General features: G+C 38.6%; 1 protein-coding gene across 1 annotated transcript in view; it reads right to left on the minus strand.

The window, feature by feature from the left end:
* ABCA13 (ATP binding cassette subfamily A member 13) overlaps positions 1–25,712 on the minus strand; it is a gene marked incomplete at its 5' end in the record, with an annotated part of 301,195 nt that overhangs the window by 183,170 nt on the left and 92,313 nt on the right. The window contains 9 exons of the mRNA XM_084621105.1: positions 1,767–1,836; positions 4,602–4,931; positions 6,563–6,677; positions 7,525–7,831; positions 10,967–11,143; positions 16,225–16,315; positions 16,777–16,944; positions 19,582–19,695; positions 21,174–21,245. Coding sequence (XP_084477231.1) covers positions 1,767–1,836; positions 4,602–4,931; positions 6,563–6,677; positions 7,525–7,831; positions 10,967–11,143; positions 16,225–16,315; positions 16,777–16,944; positions 19,582–19,695; positions 21,174–21,245 — 1,444 coding nt within the window. The remainder of the gene's footprint in view (positions 1–1,766; positions 1,837–4,601; positions 4,932–6,562; positions 6,678–7,524; positions 7,832–10,966; positions 11,144–16,224; positions 16,316–16,776; positions 16,945–19,581; positions 19,696–21,173; positions 21,246–25,712) is intronic.

Raw genomic sequence — 25,712 nt, forward strand, 5'->3', positions numbered from 1 at the left:
GTAATACCGTGACTGTATTTCTGAATAGAAAAGTTATTCAGAAAACTAGATTATTGCACTTTTCTACATAATATCTTATAAAGGTAGCCACATAGTTTCAAATAAAGCAGGTCAAGAACATATTTTTCCCTGGGCGGATGACATTTCTTATTTAAAATTTTCAATCAAAAATGGACTTTTTTCACAAAAGCATATTTTTGTGGAAAAAATTCTGATAGCAAATTGTCCACCAGCTCTAGTTTGCAATATCTCTTCTGATACTTATCAGCTTGCACATAAGTAGAAAACCGTCTAGCAGCAGCTGGTGCTTGAGATGGCTTCCAGTCTGACACCAAGACCATCTTGCTGTTAATAACCCCAAATGAAGAAAAGATTCCATCTCGGATCAGTTACTTGGTTCAAAAATCCATACTCAGGACAATCATGAGGGTATTACACAAGCACACACACACACACGAGCTGAGATTTTCAAAACTGTTTCGAGGATTTGTACATTCAATTCCCATTAATGTTTGGGAATCTCATCCATATATTTTTTTCAATATATGAAAACAATAAAATAATATCTGACCCCCAGAATGTCTTATAAGGCAAAAGAGCCCAAGGTGGTTAAAATGACCTGCTGTTCCACAAACTATTACAGCTTATTATGAGTTAACAAATATTCTATAAAGTACACAGTACTATGTAATCAGATGCATACTGCTTGATTCTGAAATCACTGGTAGCATTGACACTGACTTCAATGAGCTTTGGATCTAGCACATAGTAATATTACTGACTTAATTATATTTTGCACCTGTATTCTTCAGTACTATATAAATCTAAGAATTTATTTTAGGCTGAAACGTGGGCAGTACTGTTAGCAAGTGGAAACAAATACAATTTTGAAAACTATATCTTTGGCAGTATATTCATCTATAAAAGTCTTCAATAAAAAGTTTTTAATAATATAAAAATATTCTTATTTTCCAAAAATTTGAACATATTTGAATTATAGAAGAAAAATGGTATAAAATTATCTTAAATCCAATCTTTATGAAAAATAAAGAAAAACAATTTCTGAAAGTGTTGTGTTAGGAGAAACTTATCAAGTGTCCAGAGGTAAATCAGAAAAGCAACTGCTTGTTATTAAGAGGTAAATTAAACTGCAACATCAACTTGGAATCCTCTATGCTTCATAGCTACACGTACAACTCCACCAGCACGATACTGAGAGGCAACACACTAAACCAGTGAAACACAACAGGCTAGCTCTTCAGCGAGGGTAAATAAGCATAACTCCATTTAATTTGATCTAGCAGCAGATCTGGACCTGCATCTTCAGACATTTTCACTGGCTGACAATACCCTAAGAGCAGCACATTGTCATCTAGCAGCTTCTGAGAGTTGATTAAATCTTTCACGCATGTCACATACACTACCAAATATCAGCAATGTTGGGGGTGTGCCTGGGGCTTCCTTACATCCTGCATTATTAGCCCCTGGTGGGGCACTGGCAGCAGCCATAATTTAGAGCAGGCTTAAGGCTTCTCTAATTTACTGCAGGAGACCAACACCATCAACCTGGCCTGGGAATCATAGAGCACAAAGGTGGCTTAAAGCTACATCTACATCCTCCCTCCAGTCCTGAGTTGTACTACTTGCTGAGGATCAGAGATTCTACAAAGTTTCACTCAAAACAAAGCAAGTGAAATAAGTTTCCAAGTTTAGTTCTTTATATACCATGATCATTATAAAAAGGTTTTGCTAACTACCTATCTTACCTATTTCTTGGCTTTCAAAGAAGGTAATGAAAAATATTCCTTGCCCAAAGGCAGTTGTAGACAGAAAGCACTGCAACAATAGAAAAGAAACAGGAGATGAACATAAATAAATCTCCATTAACATATTGTGTGATGTAAATAACTATAGCACTGTTCAGTGCAAATGGAGAAGCAATGGACCTTTCAGTTCTAGAAAGGTTAACAATCCCATCTTTCATTTACCTTTTTTGAACCTGAACAATATTTACCTGCATTTTGCAGAAATGTGCTCTCCAAATAAAAGATTGTTATGTATCAGGTTATTAATATTTGAAGGCATTATTTAAACGCTATCACAATTTATGAAGCATCATAAATCCTCCATATATTGCAAATATATAATGCATAGCATTGGAAAAGTGGCTAATGCAATTTATTTTCTGTAGCAAGTGAATGACCTTAGAATTCACAAGAGACAGGCTGATGGAACACACATTATACTGTACAATGGGCAGCTATTCTACTGCAAGGAAATAACATTTTATTTCCAGTGGAGCAGTATAAATTGCACCATACTGCATCAGAAAAGTACAAAATGGAAAATGACTAACTTCAGTGATGTAATGTAACAAGGATGGAAGAATTATGGTAAATGGAAAAAATCACTAACCAGCATCAGAGGGAAATAAATCATTACTAAATACTGATAAAATATATGCATTGTTGTATGAAAAACGTTCTATAGTTTGAAAGTCAGCAAATCCAATATGTTTCACATTGTTTAAAACAGAAAGGCAAAATTCTGCCAGGGGCCTGGAAAACAAGTATAACTTGCCTCTCTCTCAAAGACGTACACCACTACAGATGTAGGCCCCTGATCAGGCAAAGGCTTATGTACATGCCTATCTTTATACACTGTAAATAGTTCTATTGGCTTAAAATAAACACATGGATAAGACTTTGCAGGAAGAGAACACACAAGATAGGCAGTGTATTTAAATATACAAATGTATTTGTCTTATAGGAGTGCCTGGAGGCCCTGAGCAGGATCCATTGTGTCAGGCACATTTAAAAAACCAGCTTCTGCCCCTAAGAGCTTATGTCATTTGCATACGATGTAAAGACAGGTGGATAATACAAGTATATGGTGGGGAGGACAAGGTAAACATTGAAACAACCGAGGTAGCTCTCTCAGCCTACCCCATGAAAAACATGGTCTGGAATGATGGCTACCTGCTGTGTGACCAAGGGCCTGATTCAGTTCCCATTCTAGTCAACAGGAGACTTAGAACTCATCAGTCAGAATCAGAATGGGTAAATATGTATTCAATAGCATAAGGGTTGAATGTGTGCAGCTGGCAGCTCTATGCGTAGCAAACAGAGTATAACATACTATTCAACCCTAAACACTGATCTATTGCATTTCTGGTTTGTTTTTCCCTATTTACAGTGTCACTTAGATTGTTTAATTCTGTGTATATAATATTTAATTTTGCAGATATGGAATGAATAGGAGCTTAATGGTGGGTAAAACTGTTTTTTTTTCTGATATGAAAAATGTTAAAAATTCAACAAAATTCTAAAGAGCTTAAAAAAGTGTTGTTTTGAGACAAAGTCCTAAACATATTTAAGAAAGTGCAATATTTGCATAAGCTGTTTGTGTTTCTTGCATTAATGTTCAAGAAATTTACAGGCATAAATTAATGTTATTCTTAATGGAATAACTTCTGGTCTCTATTGGGCCTCAATTGGAGAATAACAGACTCATATTTGGATGTACTCCTGCAGTGTTTACACAGACATAGCACATTCCCTTCACTTTGTGTGTTCATCGATGAACACTTTTGAACTACAGTACTGTTGAGTTTAATATTAAATTACAACTGGTATTCATTGTATATTAGTGTTCTATTTTTTCCCCTCTCTGGAGAGGATTAGGTATATCAAATAAAAAAGAGGAATCTTAAAATACAGTAGTAGGAGTAGGGTTTGTTTGCTTGCTTGTTTGTTTTCCTTGAATTGGAAGGAGGTCAGGTGAGCTAACATAGCTGTGATCCTGACTTGACAGTACCTCCAGAATAAGGAATACCTATTCCGAGAATACAGCAGTCAGGAGAACAAACATTGCTTAGATCAGACCTTATCAGAGATTTTCATTGTGACAAAAGGAGGGTGCTTTGCAGAGCACAGTGAAACACAAAGCAGAGGATAGGAAAATGCCACCTAGGAACTCTAAATAGATAATGTGGTAAAGTAGTTCATGACTAGCTGTTTGAATTGTAATTTATAATGTAGAATAGTGAACATAAAACAAAATTACGAAACATGATTTTCAATAGTAGAATTTTAAAGGAAATCTCATTCCTCTCCCCATACATAGTACCCTCTGCAAAGAGCAGGATGGGCAATATGTATTCTTACAGATCTGTTTGTCTTGTAGTTGTATTTTAAACAAAGGAGTGATTTCTATAGTTCACTGGTAAGTTTTATATTCATTTTTTCTGCCCAGGATAACCACTAATCCTATAATGGGATGTCAACCACTATTTGAGAGCACATTAATTTTCCAAACTATTCTTTTTTTTTGTAAGACTGTATCATGCATGTGCATTGGAAATATGGAGCCTTATGGTTTCCATAGGGTTCTGCCAATTTCTTGAACATTCATGTTAGATTCCACTCTGTTGTGTTCAAAGCTGTATTTCTCGAGTGGTTTTCTATCTAGGAAAGCCATGCAATTTCAGTGAGATGTAAGAGCAAAGTAGGAACATCTGGACAGGAGAATGAGGGGATTTGCTAAAGGTCACATAATTATGGAAATGAATCGATCAACAGTTTTTAAGAAGAAATACTTACTGTAATGATCTGAAGGGCAAAGCTAAGTTGGTTCTCCAGGACCAACAAAACTATGTAAGGTAAAAAGCTGATCACATATATAAGGCTGGCACAGAGAGCTGCTGTATTGGCACTGCTAAAAAATGCACCCAGGAGGTAGCTTAGCATAACCACCGCCACTCCAAAATCGAGGATGAAGAGGAAGACTAGGAAGCCATCGCTGTACACAATGATGCCGCTCACTTTTAAAATGATGACCAGAGCACAACTGCTTATAGTGAGCACAATGACATTCTCCAGAAACCAAGCTAGGAAATGAATGGCAGGAGTCACACCCATTGTCTTCATATACTACAAGAGCAGAGAAACATTTTATAATTAGTCACAACTTTTTTTAAAAAAAATTAACCATCAAGAGATATGCACTAGCCTCCCAAGTGACCATGTAATCCTATTATCCTTACCCCTGTGTTATACTTTTCCCACTCTCTCCATGTGCTGTTAACTCCTTCTGTTGCTCTCATCTTAATTTAAGGCCCAATTCCGTAGACGCTTGCTTTTGAGCATAATGCATATGAGTAACCCTATTGACTCCAAAGGGACTACGCACATTCATGAACAAGCGTTTGCAGGATCAGAAACTTATATTGTAACCTCTCTTGGGTAGAGAATCCACCTTTATTCTTTCAAGTGCCGTACACATCTATGTCATTAGTATAAAATAATAGTAGTAATATAAAAGCACTATAACCATAAAAATAATGGACGACTATGAATGATTATCAGACACAGACTAAAAGTGCTATGCAAAAAAAAATTAGAATATTGTAAAAATATGAAAAACAACCTTTCCTTTATTTTTGCTGTTTTCTTGCTGAACTTAAGGGCAATTTCTGAAGAGAAAATGTGCTATTTCTCATCCAGAAGTAAATTTGGGGAAATTTACAATTTCGCCTATCACAAAATTTTGAAAGGTGATAGGAAAAAAGGACAAATTTTCACCATGAACTAATCTTTTGCATACATTCGTGAAACTCTCAGATTTAACATTGCTCATATGGCCAGAAATAATTGTCACATGCATCTGAGCCCACCATTCTAAAAAAAAAAACCACTTTGTTTTGGATTCTAATACACTATTTCTCTAGTGTTTTTCCAAAAGTCACCTTGAAAACATTGGTGAGTTAATACTTAAAACACCTCTGCAGAGTAGATAAGCCCTGTTTTACACATTGGAAAACCAAAGTCTAGAGATTTTAAATGATTTGCTCAAGGTTAAACAGGAAGTCTTCAGCAGAACCTAAAATAGCATTTGAATTCTTGTGAGTTAAAATGTTGTTATATCCATATCTAAATATGTGGCTTTTAGGTTTTGATCCTGCAAAATACTGAGTACCTTCTGAGTGCCATAAACTTGTCTCCTTGACTTCAAATTTAGCTGTGATTATTTGTCTTTGTAACTGTTATGCCTTCGTTTTCTCTGTGTACTTTAAATCCCTAAAGACTAAAATCCCCAGCCATTTTTACTCAGTTCAGAATACCTAAAGGAGACCCTACATTTTTTTGTTGTTGGTGTTCTCCTAATCTAAAATAAAGGTAATTCTGAATGAAAGTATGTGGCTGCTCTTTGAGGATGGATAAACATAACAGCAATTGAAGGCATTCAGCACCATGGAAGATTGGGATCTCTATCTGCAAGACTTGGTTCAAAGAAAGGTGCTCGGCTTTAAATTTCATAATTCTGTCATTCACTGCTCTCCTTTATTTCAACAGAGATAAATCTCTGCAGACCAATGAGACTCCAAGAAATATCCCTGTGAATCTGATTTGGCAGCTGAAACTCAGCTTAAGAGCCCAGGAGAGAGTGAAAGACAAAGCAGATGCATTATTGTTCACAAAACCATCTCTTCTAAAGTTTAGTGTGCATTTTCGGTATACCCCTCTAAACCAGTTTTACAATCAAAGGCTCAGCTAACTGTTACCTCTTCAAGATGAATCTCCCTCTCATAAACCCGTTTTCGGACCATGCCAGCAACAGATACCATCCATGCTAACATCATTATGAATGGAAAAAAGAAACCAATATTGTTCAAGAACCTGTTCAAGCAAAAATATACGTGTAAGACTCAAAGGAGAAAGATGTAAAAATAGAAAGTCAATATTTTAATACTCAGAAAATATTACAATATATAAAACAATTATTGAGGGTATGATTTTACTCAAGACTAGTAACAATACTTCCTTTGCTGCTACTAGTTAAACATGCGTACTATAATTTAATGGTAAAATATAGGATCAGTATATAGGAACATGTAAAGTGTATCTCCAAGACAGTGACACTGTATTTGTATTGAAGAAGAATAAAAGTCCCAAATTATTTTAATGTTTTGCAAGGTGCTAATTGCAAATAAAGATATTTAGAGTGCCTATTATGTTTACAAGGCAAATTTTGCTCCAGTGTTTGTGGCTTGCATTTCAGTTATCTACTTTTATCTTTTGTTTGTATACACTAAACACTTTGCAAACCAACAGACAGATTCTCAGCCTCTGCTATCCATAGTAGAGGGGATAAATCGCACATGAGCTGGTTTCTGCTGCCTGATCATTGAGCTAGTCCTAAGATAGCTCCAGCCCCAGTGTAATTTGGAAAATCCTTTGGGCTGCTGTAAAGTACACGTGCTGATAAGAACTCCCAAAGAGGATCGTCTGCCATATAGGAATCTCTCAGCGTCCTTTTACCATATCCTCTTCTCCCTCTATTCTTTCTGCCAGGAATGGCAGAATGAGATGCATAGGAGCCAACCACACTGGTTCTATGCCATAATAGGGCAATCACCAGTTAGGAAGACCTGACAGCTTCCCAACCCCTTTATACAGCTCAGCCAGATCACAACCACACTATTGAGAGTGCAGCACTAGGTTCAAAAGCAGGGCGTTTACTTACAGGTCACTGGTGTGGCATGGATATGGCATAGCTTGTACTTGTATTTCTGCCTCAGAGGCATCTGCTCCAGCGTGTACTGCAATGATGGCTTTTTCAATCATGTCTTGAAGTGGAACAAAGATGTAGTTGTATCTGAACCCATCACCTGGCAGGTTTTGGGGATGGGATTTCCACACTGGGTTTTTTATCAGATCTGTTCTCATGCTGTACAGAATGCTAGTTCTAATTGTATAAGAAATGTGTTGTGAGAGGTGGCCAGCAGAATCTTGTCTGCGTCTCCTGTTACTTGAGGTGTTGAATATAATACCTGATCAAAGAAAGGAAAACAAAATCAAGAAGGGGTTTCATGGATTGGAAATAAAACTGGGTAAATAACTGATTTATCACTATCCATTCCAAAAGAATTTAAAATTTTAAAATTGTTATATTTTACCCCAAACAAAAAAATTTTGCAAACCAAAAAGTTTAAAAAAATTTTTCAGGTCAAACCAAATATTTTGTTAAAACTTTTTAACACATATATATTTCAGGTATATTTCTAAACAAGATGTTTTGAATCAAAAAATCAAAATGTTTCATTATGAAAATGTCAAAATAAAATTTATTTTTATTTTATTTTTTTTTAACCATGATGTTAAAATTGACACATTTAAAAAACGTTTCAGTCAACAAGAATTTGTTTTTTTAGCAAAAATAAAAAGTCTTTCATCTGGAAAATTTTGTCCAACTGTAATTGGAAATGCTACAGATTTTATATTCCTGTCCCTTTTATGTCCTGTGTCTTATGTTTCTGCTAGGATGCTGCCAATGAATAGTCAGTCATCCATCTTCAAAAAAGGCCACATTGTCTTCTTGTAAAGAATGTGGTATTGGTATATTACTTCCTTGTACTGTAAACCTGAGATTCGTACTGGTGGGATTCCAGCACAGAAACATGAAATCCTTCAAGTCTATATTCATCACCCAATGCATTTTTTTTAAATTACCAGAGGCACCTTTTACTGTTAATGTTAACACAGTTAAAGAGCTTGATATTTTATCTTAGTACTTAGCCTTCTAAGATCTAGAATTACCCTCTTTTCTGTGGGCCTGGACAAAATCTTAAGAAAAACTTCCTTGTACTTTGTCCTCTAGAACTTGTTCTCCAGACTTGCTTTCTGAAGCTGGTAAGATGAATTCAGACAGAGTACCAATAGACTAGGTTCCTCCTATCCCTTTTACTCTGCTATATTTTCATTCTTGATTAAGAGAAAAAGTTGCCCTTGTCTTCTTTTAAAAGGTGTGGTGGGATATACAAATCACACACTGGACAACAAAGGATTAAGGAGCTGCTCTGGGCTCAGCCAGCCCTACCCACTACATCTCCAAGAGAGTCACAGGCTGGAGGGGAAGCTCAAAGGTAGCAGAACAGCTCACTTGTGGGAAAGCCACGGAAGACAAAGGACCTCTACCTTGCAGCCCTTAGGAAAGACAAGATCTCATCTGTCAGGTGAAGGTCCCTCCCTGAGGGAAGGGAGGACCTACTTTTGATAGATTACGTAACATGTGCAAGATCACACAGGTCATCTGTGGCAGAACTGGGAATAGAGCCAGATCTTCTGAGCACTAGTCTTGTGTCTAGATTTTAAATTGGTCTCACCCCCATCTCTGCTTTACCATGACTTCTCTTATAACTCCTAGAAGCCCTGGGGCCTTCAGTGCGGAACTTCGTCAAATGCACAAATTAAAAATTAAAAAAAATGGATAAAAACGTACCCCATTGACGTCACTGGCAAAGCACCTATTGACTTCAATGGGGCCAGAATTTTATTCTCCTCTCCAGGGAGTGCTATGTACCGGGAGGGAACAGTTCAGGCAGGGAAAAGAAATTTCTACAATGGTGAATGACTGTTTTTTTGCTTCCTTTTACAGCCTTATCAGCACAACAGGCAGATTTCCAGCAGTGGAGGAGGCATTTCAAGGAGGTGGGACAGAGACATGACAGAAGAAATAATAGAACTTGCTCAAGAATTAACTTAGTCTGTGTAAATGAGCTGATTTGAAAGTTACCTTCTTAAGCAAACAGGCTTCCTACAAAGATTAATTTTCTTAACTCTCTTCTGCAACACCAAAGGATATGAAATTTAAAAATCAGAGGAGGAAAAACTAGGTGATGCTGTCTTAAAAAAGCAATGAAATAGCCTCTTTTGCATATTTTGTTTTCAAACCTTTTTATTCTATGGCTTCATTCCACTCTCGCTGTATATTCATAGAATCACAGAATCATAGAATATCAGGGTTGGAAGGGACCTCAGGTCGTCATCTAGTCCAACCCCCTGCTCAAAGCAGGACCAATCCCCAACTAAATCATCCCAGCCAGGGCTTTGTCAAGCCTGACCTTAAAAATATCTAAGGAAGGAGATTCCACCACCTCCCTAGGTAACTCATTCCAGTGTTTCACCACCCTCCTAGTGAAAAATTTTTTCCTAATATCTAATCTAAACCTCCCACACTGCAACTTGAGACCATTACTCCTTGTTCTGTCATCAGCTACCACAGAGAACAGTCTAGCTCCATCTTCTTTGGAACCCCCTTTCAGGTAGTTGAAAGGAGCTATCAAATCCCCCCTCATTCTTCTCTTCCACAGACTAAACAATCCCAGTTCCCTCAGCCTCTCCTCATAACTCGTGTGCTCCAGTCCCCTAATCATTTTTGTTGCCCTCCGCTGGACTCTTTCCAATTTTTCCACATCCTTCTTGTAGTGTGAGGCCCAAAACTGGACACAGTACTCCAGGTGAGGCCTCACCAATGTCGAATAGAGGGGAAAGATCATGTCCCTCGATCTGCTGGCAATGCCTCTACATATACATCCAAAATGCCAATAGCATTCTTGTCAACATGGGCACACTGTTGACTCATATCCAGCTTCTCGTCCACTGTAACCCCTAGGTCCTTTTCTGCAGAACTGCTGCTGAGCCATTCGGTCCCTAGTCTGTAGCAGTGCATGGGATTCTTCCGTCCTAAGTGCAGGACTCTGCACTTGTCCTTGTTGAACCTCATCAGATTTCTTTTGGCCCAATCCTCTAATTTGTCTAGGGCCCTCTGTATCCTATCCCTACCCTCCAGCGTATTTATATTACTATCTGTTGTTCCTGGTATCATATTTATTAGGTATAACTGACTCCAGGAATTTGTTTAGTAGTGATTCCTCAGTTATAATAGCAATATCACTCGTTTTTATTGCTTGCATTACAGTGTTCAAGAATCACGGGTATAATTTTAGCAGGCAAATGTGGATTTTTTTATTGTATTTTTACCATATGTGTTTTCTATGTGTTTATTACTCTCTGTCTTCCTGGCTGCCACGTCGCTGAAGCACTCTTGTAACAGGGAAAATATGGGAATGATAGTTTTATGAAATCAGGGGTTTCTTGTCAGTACGTATTTTAAATGAGATACTTACTTGCCAAGAAATTATTTTGTTGCATGAGCTCTTGTGCCTTCGCCTCCAATTTCTCCACAGATTCAAGATGCTGGAAGCGATCCAGTAACACACAGGAGGAGATATTTACCATGAGCTCTGCCAATAGGTTAATCTGCTCAGTCACCGAGTTGTGAAGCATTTTCTCCATCATAGACTCTGAGAAGAGTAAACACATTGGGAACTATTGGTTTCAAGGCAACATATAGAGGTCAGAGCCATGTTTTCTTGTAAATGTATTGTAGAACCATAAAACTATTTGTAAAATATCATTTAAAGGGGAGATTTTCAGAAGTGCCTAGGAAATTGAGGAGCACAAGTACTATGTTGTAGGACTATGCTCCTAAATCCCATAGATGCATAAAGTCCCTCCCTAACTTCACATTCCATTCCAGTGCAGTGAGAATGCTATGGGTATCCCAATTTTGGAAAGATTACCTTGACCATGAGATAAAAGAATAGTGAATTTTATGGGTCAGATTCACCCCTACAGGTACCAATTCCATCCCCTTGCTTTTGTGAGAGCAGATGTACAGGAGAGTGACTACTCATGGGAGAGCCAGAAGAGTTTCCATCTGGGGAGCAAGTCAGATTTGAAGTCCACACAGGACTTCATAAGAGTCATAAGGCAGGGGCTGCCAACACAAAGCCTGTCCTCCAATTTCTACTTGAGCCCAGTTCCAAACCTTGTCTAACTGGATATCCTTCATCTGGTACTTCTGTGAGGAGGATGAGTGAAAGGGATGTGTGTGCCTGAAAGCGGGCTTGTACTCCCGTCTTAGAATACTCAGAGGAGAGAGGACAACCTGCTTTGATTCTGCAGCATTTTCTGCCACTATCTTATCTAGCTTTTCTCCAAAGAGGAGAGATCCCGTGAACTCAGAGGAGCACAAGACTTGCTTGGAGAGGCCATCCAGGGGCAAAACCACATATGCTTCCTGGCTGTTGGCTTGGATGTCTGGCTGAGAATTTCATGGTCGCAAACTTCTCAGGATGCGGGGCGGGGGAGGGGGGGCGGGGAGACACAAAAACAAAAACGCACAGAAAAAAAAACCACCACCACATGTGTTGCATTTATCCCAAGTCCTGCTCAGATTTGGAGTCCGAGAGCTCTCCTTCCTCCAAAGAGGAGGAGGCGCCTGAGTCAAAGGATGTTTACCTTTTGGACTTTTTCTTCCCCCTTGTATTCTTCTGGGGCTTTTTTGACCTTTTGGCATGCTTTGCAGGCATTACTACCTGGCTGCAACCAGAGTGTAATCTTCTGTGACTTGGCTTGTGCAGAGTCTAGAGCTCTCTAGAAACCTCTCCATCTAAGTCTTCCCCTTTGGGGTTCCTTTCCTCCTGAGCAGGAGATGGAGTCTCATTATCAGCACTCCCTAATTCAAATTGGGAAGGAGGAGGGCTAGACATGAGCGCTGCTACTCTTCCCAAGGTTCTCAATACCCATTTTAAGATGGGGGGAGGGTGTGACAGCCCTGCTGAGGTCTAATCTGTGATTCTTGGTCACCCCAGGATTTACAGCCTGGGTCATCTGGATGAAGCCTTCTTCTTTCTCAGAGCCTGTCACTTTTCTGTTCTGTCTTCCCTAGTTGGATTTTCTTCAGTGGAGTCATGGCTATTTGTGGAGGTAGGGGCCCCAACATGCCTGTCTGAGCTAGGTTCAGGTAACTGGGGGAAGGCTGGGCATAATTTATTCTCTGTTGAGCCTTGGAAAACTCCCTCCCCTATAGAGCACCTGTTGGACTTTGCCAACAGAGGAGCTCAGCAGGGAGATACTGCAGGAGAGGTGCTGGGTGGCTGTGACCACAACACTGAACAAACCCTGTACCAGGAAAGAGGCTTGGAAGAAAGAAAAAGCTTGTTACTGCCCCAAAATGGTTAGAAAATCATAAAGGCAGAAGGAAAGGGTGGAAGCAAATGAACTGTCACTTGACTGCTGCCATGGAAGCAGAAGATCTGGCAGCATGCAGGAGAATGAGGTGTGGCCAGCACACACTTGTGCTGCAGCTTGGAACCACCTCCAGAAACTGCAGAGAGTGGATGGGATTAGCTCAGTTGTAACAGAATTGTGGGAGATGCTGGGCTGCAGAAATCCCTGGTCTGGAGGCCCTCCGATCGTTAGTGATGTTTGGATCTGGAACTTCACAGCTGGCCTCACTCTAAAATTGAACTTCCACCAAAACCAGGAGTATGAACATCCTCAACCTTTGGAGGAGTTCAGATCTGCAAATAATTTTTTGTGGATTGTGCTAATTATATTGGAGAGAATAATCACAACAATGGGTTTTCAGCACGGGGAAATTTTAACTCAAAACAATTCTTACTGCAACTGGATTTAACAGAAACTTGTGAGGAAAGTCTAACACACCCACAAAACTAGCTCATCTCCCAGCAAATAATTATTCACATTTGAGGAGTGAAAAATAGGTACTGGGAAGGCCAATGTGAGCTTCCAGGTTCTTAAAAGTTTTAAAAACAACATTTGAGTGTTTAATCCTTAAAAACATTAGGTGATGAGTTGACTTGGTCAGAGTCATTAACTCATTAACATAAGATTGGGACTCAGTGCACCTGAGTGGTGGCACAGCAGGTACTACAATGGGAAGGCAGAGAAGCAGAAATGCACTAAACAGATCTGGATGGAAGGCAGCACTGTTAGTGAAGAAGAGATGAACAAGGATCAGGAAGAGAGGCAGTTGTGAGATGAGACAGTGACAGATGTACTAAGAAGCAGAAGGCAAGCCAGTATCAATGGGATGGATTCAGAAGGAACACAAGCAATGGAACAGGGGTGGGAATACCATACAAATATCTACTATTTTACCCAACAGGAAGGCACAGAAGAAATAATACTATATGTATATGTATATGTATATAGGTTTTGTAGCATCTCAGGGGCTAGAATATTCCTAATACTAATAACCTAGCACTAACAAGGTTAAGCATCCATGTATGTCACCAGAGATTTTCCCCCTAGCTGATCTTTAGAAGACCTTATTTTGAATAATACATCATTTTTTAAATTTTCTCTTACAACTTAATCATTTAAATATTTGAGCATGAGAAATATCAACTGACTTGCTACGTGCTTGGAATATTGCATAATTACATGTTTCTGTAAGTGAAAGCAATATTTCACAAGTTGCATAATTTACATGGAACCAACATATCTAAATATATAAAAAGGTAAAATCCTTGGGGAAGTTTCAGAACTTATTAAATAAAATATCCTCTCCTGCATTTTCCTCAAATAATTTAGCAATATTTTCATAAAAATAAAGGGAAGGGTAACCACCTTTCTGTATACAGTGCTATAAAATCCCTCCTGATCAGAGGGAAAACCCTTTCACCTGAAAAGGGTTAAGAAGCTAAGATAACCTCGCTGGCACCTGACCAAAATGATGAGATGAGATACTTTCAAATTGGGAAGAGTGGGAGGGAAACAAAGCATCTGTCTGTCTGTGTGTTGCTTTTGCCGGGAACAGATCAGGAATGCAGTCTCAGAACTTCTGTTAGTTAATAAGTAATCTAGCTAGAAATGCATTAGATTTCCTTTTGTTTAATGGCTGGTTAAATAAGCTGTGCTGGATGGAATGTATATTCCTGGTTTTGTGTCCTTTTGTAACTTAAGGTTTTGCCTAGAGGGATTCTCTGTGTTTTGAATCTGATTACCCTGTAAGGTATTTACCATCCTGATTTTACAGAGGTGATTCTTTTACCTTTTCTTTAATTAAAATTCTTCTTTTAAGAACCTGATTGCTTTTTCATTGTTCTTAAGATCCAAGGGTTTGGGTCTGTGTTCACCTGTACAAACTGGTGAGGATTTTTATCAAGCCTTCCCCAGGAAAGGGGGTGTAGGGCTTGGGGGGATATTTTGGGGGAAGACGTCTCCAAGTGGGCTCTTTCCCTGTTCTTTGTTTAACACACTTGGTGGTGGCAGCATAGGGTTCAAGGACAAGGCAAAGTTTGTACCTTGGGGAAGTTTTTAACCTAAGCTGGTAAAAATAAGCTTAGGGGGTCTTTCATGCAGGTCCCCACATCTGTACCCTAGAGTTCAGAGTGGTGAAGGAACCTTGACAGATACTAAGACAGCAACCTTTGCACAGCTATTTCTGGTACCTACTTTCTGCTTTGTTACTTACCTTAGAGCCACTTCTGTAAGGTCCTGAGTCAATTTTCAATGGCCTTCACCTCTGAGGAGGGACAAAGAACCTTGCAGAATCAGGTACCTTTTCTGCAGATTCTGCTACAGAATCAAATGCCCAAGAAACAGTCCTGATCCAGAGAGGTAATGAGCACTTGCAAGTAGAGCAGGTTGAGAATTTTTCAGTGAAACTTTTGGGTGTCAGAGAATGCAGATTCATTGAAACACTTTCTTGGGTACCTATTGGAATTTCTGTTCATAACCAGACAGTGAGGGAAACAGGTGCCCCCCAGAATAGCCCAGTGGTTAAGGCCCTCACCTGGATCAAGTCCCTGCTCCAAACCAGTCAGATTTGAACTAGGTCTCCCACATGAAAGGTGAGTGCACTCACCAACAGGTTATACAGTCAGTGTTTTCCTCTCTGACCCAATGGATATTTTCCTATTTATTCAAAACGGATCAGCACCAACAAGTGAAAGTGAAAGGACTCAAAATTAGGCTGAGCAGGCCCTTGAACCTGGGTTGTCCACATCTCAGGTAAGTGCCCTGACCATTAGGCTACTGACTATTCTGTGTGTCTCATGTTTTTACATGAAATATTTCAAAATATCTCATTTTCATTCCAATGTGGAATGGAAACAAATTTCAGACCCTCAAAATCTTTTGTTAAACAGAATTCTTGTTTTACACCCAGCCGCACTTGCCACTCTCATTTGGCTCAACAAAAGTTGTGGGTCTTGAAAGGATCAGGCCCATAAGGTGGGAAAGAACTGGATTCAAATTATTTATAAAATAAGGGAATTTCTATTTTAAAGATATTAATCTTTATCTGTTAGTGAAATGGATGGAATTTAATTGTATGGACATGAGGTAAGATGCAGCAAAATTAACTGTGTTTCTTTACAAAAGGATAAATGAGCAAACAATATTAAAAATGTTTGAAACTAAAATGAGATAATTGTAAAATGCACTTTTAGTTTTTATTTAAGTAAGGGCAATGTGAATCATAACCAAGAGTTATTACTGCTGAAATTTCAGTCAAACACAAAGTCATGGGGATAATAAATCTTGTGTGTCCATATGCAGATATACCTACCATACTCTTGCAGCTTTCCAATGAGATTCCCCACATCAATATTCAAGTGACTTTCTATGAAGTTCTTTATAAAACTGTTTTGGAGAGCTTCCTAAAGTAAGAGAAATGATTTGCAAGATAGCATCTGTGATAGAGTTGCTGAATTTTTTTTACATACACACACACAAAGAGTCATAGATCTCCCTACTCAGCCATAGATTTCTTCTGTGTGACCTTGGGCATGTCACTTAGTATCTGTGCCTGAGCTCCTCATCTGTAAAATGACCTCACGGAAATACGAGGAGAAATGCACTGAAGATTCTGAGGCAATTAGATACTACATGGATGGGAACCAAGTAAGTGCCTATCACAGATTGATATATCATACCATACATTTCCATCCTCATCTCCATCTTGTTGTTTTCTTTTGTTTCCATTATTAAACCAGCACTGAGATTGTAGGGTTTTCTTAATTGGCTGTTTAAGATCAGCAAAGGGATTAAAAAAAAATCTGTTCATGTTGTTTCAAACGCTCCCTGGGGAACTGCTGCCCTAATCAGAGTTGAGAGTTACTGGGAAATGAACTGGCATTTGGTATCTTTCAGCCATTGCTCTCAGTGCAATACGGCCAAAGGTGTGACCCTGCCTTTTCAAACGTACGACAAAGACCCCAAACTCATAACCTGATGTTATGTAGGAATCATTAGTTAAGTGGAGAATATCGCTAACATCTGCACATACCTTAACTAAGAGTAAAAATATTTATAAAAAAATTAAAATGCCCACTATAGAAAACTTTCTATAAACTCAGCTTCAAGATTCCACATTTTAGCTGTCAATAATTTATGGCATTAGTGAGCTAACACCAGGTTTGTATGTCATGGAAGAAAATGTGGCTCCAAAATGGCAGATACACTTCATAATGAGATGCAACTAAAGATTAGGCTTATGGTTCCAACAGCTTTGGGCACCAAAGAACCACTGATAAAAACACCCCCTCCTACGGACAAGCACCTGACAAATCTTTAGTGTATTTGTCCTCACAACACTCTTGTAAGATAGGGCAGTGCTATTATCCCTATTTTACTGATAGGGACCTGAGGCTAAGTGACTTGCACCAGGTCATACAAACAGTCTCTGACAGTGACTAGTAGGCTAGTGCCCTAACCACTGGATTGTACTTCCTCTCCAATTCTGATCCCCTTGATTCAGTATAATAGCTCCATACTCCATGGGAGTTCAGTGGGATTACTCATGGAATAAAGTACTATTCAGCATGAACAAGAACATCCGACTCTGGCCCCTTGTACTTAGCAGATACATGAAAGTATGCACATGCCTAAAATAAGTAACCATACAACCTTATTTGTTGTACACCTTTAACCTTCCTCACCCCTTGTTTCCCCAACTCACTGAGTCACATCTATACATTTATTAAAAAGAAAAGGAGTACTTGTGGCACCTAAGAGACTAACCAATTTATTTGAGCATGAGCTTTCGTGAGCTACAGCTCACTTCATCGGATGCATACCGTGGAAACTGCAGAAGACATTATATACACACAGAGACCATGAAACAATACCTTCTCCCACCCCACTCTCCTGCTGGTAATAGCTTATCTAAAGTGATCATTCTCCTTACAATGTGTATGATAATCAAGTTGGGCCATTTCCAGCACAAATCCAGGTTTTCACACCCTCCGCCCCACCCCCACTCCACCCCCACCTCCCGACAAACTCACTCTCCAGGGGGCAGAGGGTGAGAAAACCTGGATTTGTGCTGGAAATGGCCCAACTTGATTATCATACACATTGTAAGGAGAGTGATCACTTTAGATAAGCTATTACCAGCAGGAGAGTGGCGTGGGAGGAGGTATTGTTTCCTGGTCTCTGTGTATATAATGTCTTCTGCAGTTTCCACAGTATGCATCCGATGAAGTGAGCTGTAGCTCACGAAAGCTTATGCTCAAATAAATTGGTTAGTCTCTAAGGTGCCACAAGTACTCCTTTTCTTTTTGTGAATACAGACTAACACGGCTGTTACTCTGAAATCTATACATTTATTGTAAATTGGCTAGGGAAGAGACCTTTCCTTTTGCTTGTTCTGTAAAACACAACATTTTGGAGCATTGCATTATTAACAGTCGTACAAACAATATTATCTGGAAAATAGCATCTTCAGTTTCCATGTTCATTGTCTCAATTTCTATATCTCATTTGCTCAGTTTCCAAGAAAAAGGACTAACAATTAGCTCCACGAGGCCTTTCAGGGATCACAAGTAACATTCCTTAATTGAATCTTAATTAACAATGCTATTGTTGATGCATGAGCATCAGTTTATTCTTCCACAGCTTAATGGCTCTGCAGATGGTGAAGAGTAAAAAGTGCCAAAACTACATTTTAATGACCAAAGAAAGAAGATATGACTTGGAAACAGACAGGAAAAACTGTTAACCAGGTGCTACATTTAAGCAGTCACTGCTATTGTTGCATTTTAAATTTCCTCCATTGTCCCTGTGAGACCTGATCAATTACATTGGGGAAGACAATTATGAGAATTAAGCAAGTTCAAGCTGTAAAGAGTATTTAAAAACTTGCCAATTGTCTTAGATTAACGTTTCTCAACTGCAGTCTGCGGACCCCAAGGGGTCCCCAAACATACTCCGGGTGTCCGTGGGCCCCACTGATCAACTCCTCCCTCTCCCTCCCAGCACCTCCTGCATGCCAGGGAACAGCTGTTCAGCAGCGTTCAGGAGGCGCTGGGAGACAGGGTGAGGAGCGGGGATGGAGTGCGCTCAGGGGAGGAGGCGGAAAGAGGTGTGGAAGAGGAGGGGGAGGGGTGGAGTGGGGGTAGGGCCTGGGGCTGAGTGGGAGGCTTGGGGACCCCCCAAAAATTTTAAATCAAAATGGGGGTCCTCAGGTTGCTAAAGTTTGAGAATCGCTGCCTTCGGTAAGTGACTGTTCGCCATTGTACTATTCATAGTATTTCCAATATCACATGGTAATACTGCAGACAGGGAGGTAACTACTCATTCTAGCTACTTTAAAATTGAAAAGATTTTCAGGACCACCCCATTGTAGATCTATAATCTAAACTTTAGCAGGGTTTACTGTCACAGACATACGGTCTTCAAGTGCCACTCATAAGAAAAACTCATATGTCTGTGCTGACTGTACCACCACCGCTATCCTGCAGAATTTCTGGTAATTCCTCCACCTGAGAGCCAGGATCTTTGTAAAGGCTGATCCTGAACTCCATTTCCTATAGTGATCTAGTATTTCTAGAATTACCACTTCTTTACAGGCTACTTTAATTCTTCAATTATTTGTTCCTGTGGATAGTATTGGAAAGTAGGAAGTCATCGACAATTCACCAACCTGGAGCTGATTGACCATGAGGAAGTTTTCACTGCTCTTAAAAACCTCAGACATCCTTAGCCAGGCCTCAGAATAAATTTTCAGGTTGTCCACAAAACCAAATGTGTGATTAGCCTAAAGGAAGAAATGAAGCCAAGTGAAATGAAAACTGCACACAGTAATTCCTGTGGAAACAGGAGCAACTTGGGTGGTTCAGATCTCCTGAAAATCCTCTGCATGTCAACTTTAATTGTCAGAAGTAAATGCATTGTGTTTCCTTTCATCTTCAAAGGAAAACAAAAATTCAGAGACTAACAAATCATAGAAAAGGCTTCCTGCTGTGTTTATGTTTCCCACATGAAGAGTAATAATATACAATTTATTTTTATATACTGCCTTTCATACATGGTACCACAAAATACTTTAGTGAGAGCCAATCAAAAAATAAAAGAGGTTCAAATTAAAGCCTCTCTCTTGATCACAGCACCGCCTATTTGGGAGGAATATGTGGAATATCTGGATGCAACCTACAGTTCCTTCAACCCTGAGGACAATTTTGGTGCTGATTGAGTCAGGGAGATCTAGCAAGGTCCAGTAAGGAAGAAGGCAGAATTAGGGACCTTCTCATTTGACTGTAGGGGGTAGCAGCCAAGTCCTTTCCTTCTGCCCTCACCAAAGGATGGACTCTGAATGACAGAACAGTGAATAATGCACATTCTAGTGTGAATTTTTAGAAAGTCTGTGGTAAAAACTGTTTTCACAAACATGGGTGGTTTCTCCAAATATACATGAATCATGAATAACATGACTTCACAGTCACAATGACTCAGCCTCAATGATTTTATTCACAAAAGGATCAGCAAATCAATTAACTTTTCACATTTAGCCAGATCTAGTAGTGACTGGACTGACTTTTCATACGACCCAGCCAACAAGAAGGTTCAGTGTGTTCCACTATCACTCAAGGTGTCTGCAGCTAGGTTTGAAATCACGTACCAATATCACTAGGGGGTACCAAAGAAGGGACCTGATAAGATGAGCAAATTAATCACAAACTAGGAAAGAATTTTAGCATTAAATTCCCCAAAAAATTATTCAGAAACACTGTTTCAGTAATGTTGAATTGGTATAATATTAAATGTAACATTTAAATTAAATATTTAAGTCAAAATGAAGCATGCTAATATTGAAATGAAACATTGCAACACAAACAAAGTGAGAAAGTTAAACAATTCATTTGGACGTTAACCTGTCAAAATGTCATCTAAATGTACATGTTGGTGCTAAATGTTTTAATTTGGGCTAAATTGCACTTTCCCTCAGAAAATGACTTAATGAAATTTTTTGACCACCTCTAAAAGTTGTATAAATAATAGGCTCAAGAGATCACATGAACACCTCAGTTGTGTCACAAAAAAATGTTTTAGGGAATAATAGATGAACAATTCATAGAGCCTGATCCTGACAGAGAGAGCAAAGTTGAATTTGATGATGATGCGATTGCAAATAGCAAAAACAGATACAGGAAATTGATAGGAGTTATAATATATGAGTACACCACTGACTGAAGTATTAATGTTATATCAATACACATACATCTGTACAATAATTACCTCTCCAAATTTGATTGAACTATGATAAAGAAAACAATAAGCTACTGCTGCTAATGATGATTTAAGCTCATTCTGGAAATACAGATAAGTATTAGTTGAAGTATTACATTCTATGGCCAGTTCTGTCCTAATGCTTGTAAGGGATCATTATTATCATGATAAAGGTAGATTATACGAGGGGATTATCGAAAAAGGGGCATGCGTGTGTGGAGAGAGACATTCTGAGTTGTAAGCTGATTCTTGAACAAACACCAAAATGAAAAGGATCAGTATTATTAGAGAGAACACTTCTGAAAGATAATTTAAACCTGACTAAAATTTAGACTGCCATTTTGACAGGCAGGGGAGGCGGGGTGAGACAGCAGGATCTGTGGCATCATTTTTTCTAGTGAAATACACCACCTCACCATGTCTGATGGCTACTGAACATTAGGATTTATTCAAAGCCTATAAAATTATGCCCCTTTCCCTGCCCCACCCTTACACACATACAAGTGTTTGTTCATGTTTGGTTTTGGCAATTAACTTTCCATTGGTTCTGTTAAAAAACACAGATATTTACATACAACATGCAAAAAACTGGCAATGGATAACACAGCTAATTAATGGTACTTTCAGAATATTCCTGTATCTGCACTACATCAATCAAATGTTTATGTACAACTTCTCATTAGGGGAAATCACTAGTATTTCAAAGTATCTTAAGTGTAGTATTTGGTCAAGCTAAGAAGCCTGATTAAATAATAAGGAATAAAAGTTAAACATAACAAACAGATTGGAAAATAAAAACAACTGAAAGAACATATTCCATCTGAAATCACTGCTGTGGGGCCAAATCTTGTGTCCCACTGCCATGCTTTAATCACTAGACTATGCTTCCTCTCAACTATCTTTAAACATCTGTCTTATTTTCCCCTTGCCTAATAGATTAGGAATCTACAGCTCAAGGTTAGAGAATGCTGTGATATCAATTTTGCTTAAGTTAATATCATAGCCGTCATAACTGTTTTTAGGAACCAGACCTCTTCATTATGCTCTAATGATGGTGGTAGCGTAGTCATGTACAGCATTCCCCAGCAAAAAAGAGCTTCTGCACTGAGTTGCAAATTAGAATTGGGGGTAGATTTATTCTAATATTTCCTGTCAAAAGTGCAGAACTTTGGCACAGTCTCGCACCATTTAAGTGCCTTCTACAAAGACATTCAGATAAACTCTGGAAGTGTAAAGCGACAGGAGATGCCTGCCTAAGCAGCAAAAAACAAAACAAAAAAAAAAAACACACCAGAAAAGGTCACTGGTGACCCATTCCCCACACTAGCTGTGCAGGAGGTGCTAGGATGGCCACTGGCAGCCAACTACATTTCCCTCTGGCAATATTAAGTCTTTAGAGAGGGGATGCTGGTGGACAGTTTGGGAATAAGATCTTCTGATAGGGGCCACACGGGCTTCATTACAAGTAGGAAAGTGGGTAGAGAGGGATGCTTATCACTGGGACATATGTAGCTTAATAAACCCTGAAGATTCAGGTTCAATTCAGAATAAAGGAAGGGTTAAAAATTTAGACTAGGCCCAAACTTTAAGTCCCAGTTCACCATATTCTACTTAAAAACTAACAGAGAAAGTGTATAGACTGTTAAGAACTGCTTGGCTGGTGTGTGGTTATTGTGCCTTTAAGACCTGGAAAATTGTGAAGGAAGAGTTCAGTGGAGAGTCTCCTCAGAGGTAAGTAGATGTATCTAAAGAATGAAAACAGCTGTATTATACGTGGGGCTTGTAGCACTGCCTATTACTACCCCTGCCTGATAATTCCCATTATAAAGCCTTGTTTAAAGGTCCATATAACTTTGCCAAACTTTAACCACTTAGGCTGAAATTTTCCATGACAAGTGTCTGCCGCGGGGCTGATTTTTTGGGGGGGGAAAACGTCAGCCAAAAGGGTTCAGCTATTTCTTAGAAAAAAGTTGGGCAAAATTTCCTCTGTGTCAAAAAAAATTGTTCACCTTTCCTTTAAAAAGCTCAACAGCCTCCCCATGCCCTGGAGCAAGAACATGAAATTGGGCAGGGGCTGGCCTTTGTGTCAGGGGTATGCCTTTTACTGTCCCTGGGAAAATCTGCCCCAAATTTAGCCAAGTTAAAATCCTTTTGAAAAAAACAGTTTGCACAAGCTCAGTAAAGACTTGCTAGCGCTTCATAGCTCCCTGACAACCCTATCTACACTTAGCACGCTCCATCCCATTTTGAATTCCACCAAAAGTCCTCTCTGGTATTGCCTTCAGACTCACCCTTTTATAAACCTCCTAGTTTTGTGAATAAGGTGAAGCTAGAAACATCCTTTTGAGGTTATTTGTCAGCCTGTTAAAACATTTCATTGTAATATAATTTTTCATCATGAAGGGAGTTGAAACAAATGTGTTTTTTTTTCAAATGCCAAACTTCACGAGACAACCCAATTAAAGTTGTAGAATAAGAACCTCCTTTATCTTATTATGAAGGCTTGATATTTATAAAGAAAGGCTTTGCCTTTCATATTAAGGATTTGTGAGCAAGGCGGCAGGAATCCAAAAACAGGATGAATTTGTCAGACGTGTTTTCTTACTTTTACTTCTGAATTGTATTGTTACATACATTCTGTTTTAATCGGAAAAATTTGAAAAAAAATCTTTCAATGGCTATAAACTTCTTAAATGTAACATCTCTTTCTTTAAACTATCATCCTAAATGGAGATGCAATAATATGGCAAGAAAGACACATTGCCTCTGATGAGCCAATCAAGAATCAGAGATGCATGCTTTCTGATTGGCTCAGAATTGAACAAAAATTTCCATTGAACTTAGCTGATGTCAGTCGGCATATAGTCATTTATTGTGTGTGTGAACTTGACTGGTCAATATTGATTTAAACCTCAGGATTGTTTATTTATCACAGGTAGAAAGCAAATTGAATAACTTATTGTAAGAATGGTTGTCAGTAATCTTGAGATGAGATATTCCATTTTATGAAACAAAACATGAAAATTATCCTGAAATGTAAACAGATTTTAATGCTACCAGTCTTTGTAGCATGTACCTAGCTACCCCTGGGGAATAGTAGTTGAATGGGTACAATCCTGCAGTCCATGTTAGGGGAAAACTTGCACCTCTACTTCAATGGCACTTTTGCCTAAGTAAAGGCTGCAGGATTGGACTCAATACCAATATTTAGGATATTTGTTGATAATTTAGTTTTACTTAATTTCCATAGGGTATGATAATTAATAAGACTGTGCAACAGGAACAGTAAAGATGGATTTGATGGAGGCATCTACTGCTAGTTCCATGTTTACAAATAAACAGATAATTTATCATTGATAACTTGGTGAGTCTAGCATTTATTTTTACAAGACATCTTGAATGAGCTGATGGAACTGTCTGAGGTCCAAGCATGTTAATAGATTTATTGGGCTATAATATCTGATAGAATCTGTGTAGTTACAGAAGATGAAAAAAACAAAGTAAAATTGTCTCATTGAAGATAACTTGACAGTCTCAGTGCTGTTACTGAGTAGACTTCGTTTCACTTAAGATCTACACTAGGATTCAACATGTGCCGAAAGATGTAGCTGTCTTATCATGGATCCCATTAAGATAGTGGCTGTGGCATACTAATTGGCAAAATAACTTGGAAATCTCTACAATGCATTATTCTTGGTGTCACTGTAAAGCAGAATGCAATTCTGTATACAGAGTTTTATCACCACTTACAGTTCACGCTTGTAAAAATCAAAAGAGCACCTTCTTTTTTTAAATCAGCCTAAAGTTTTAAAATTAATTATATTCAACTCAGCAGACTAAGGGAGATATAGCCTGTCACCCAAACTAAGTTCTTCATTTTAATTGTAAACTAAGAAACCACAAGAAGTGTTATTTTTGATTCACAAAGGAGTATTGTGAAGTTAACGTGTAGTTCTAACGTTTATCATTTCACTTAGATTTTAACATCTTACTTTTTAGAGTAAAAGTCAGAACATTGTACTGATATATGTTTACCATGGAAAACACTATCATTAAAAAATATTTTGTATACCATTATCAAGCAGTAATGCTTTATTTCACATTTTAAATAAACTTAAATTACCGTTCCTGTAATAATTAAGATTTAACAATTAATAATTAAGATTAACAAGCATCATATTTGCAAGGTAAATACAAATATTTCCTCTGACCTCCAAGCCCTTTTAAAAATAGTTCATAATACTTATTACTTATTTGTATTGCAATAGTGCCTAAGAGCCTTGGTCACGGACCCCCTACTGTGAGAGGCACTGTACAAGCATAGAACAAAAACAGTGTCTGTGAACACGACTATAAACTCTTTGGGATTGGGACTATTAAATACAGGATACCTGCCAAGTAACAACCTTAGAATTTTTCGTCATATAAGCAGTCACCAATGTCATCAGCTAACCAGGTATTTGTACAGTATAGGCAGGAAAATTCATAAGAGTTGTCTTAACACCACCCTCCTCCTTGCCACTCCCCTATGCCACAAGATTAAATTAG

This window comes from Lepidochelys olivacea (genome assembly GCF_965140295.1).
Source record: "Lepidochelys olivacea isolate rLepOli2 genome assembly, chromosome: 2".
In the NCBI taxonomy this organism is placed as follows: domain Eukaryota; kingdom Metazoa; phylum Chordata; order Testudines; family Cheloniidae; genus Lepidochelys; species Lepidochelys olivacea.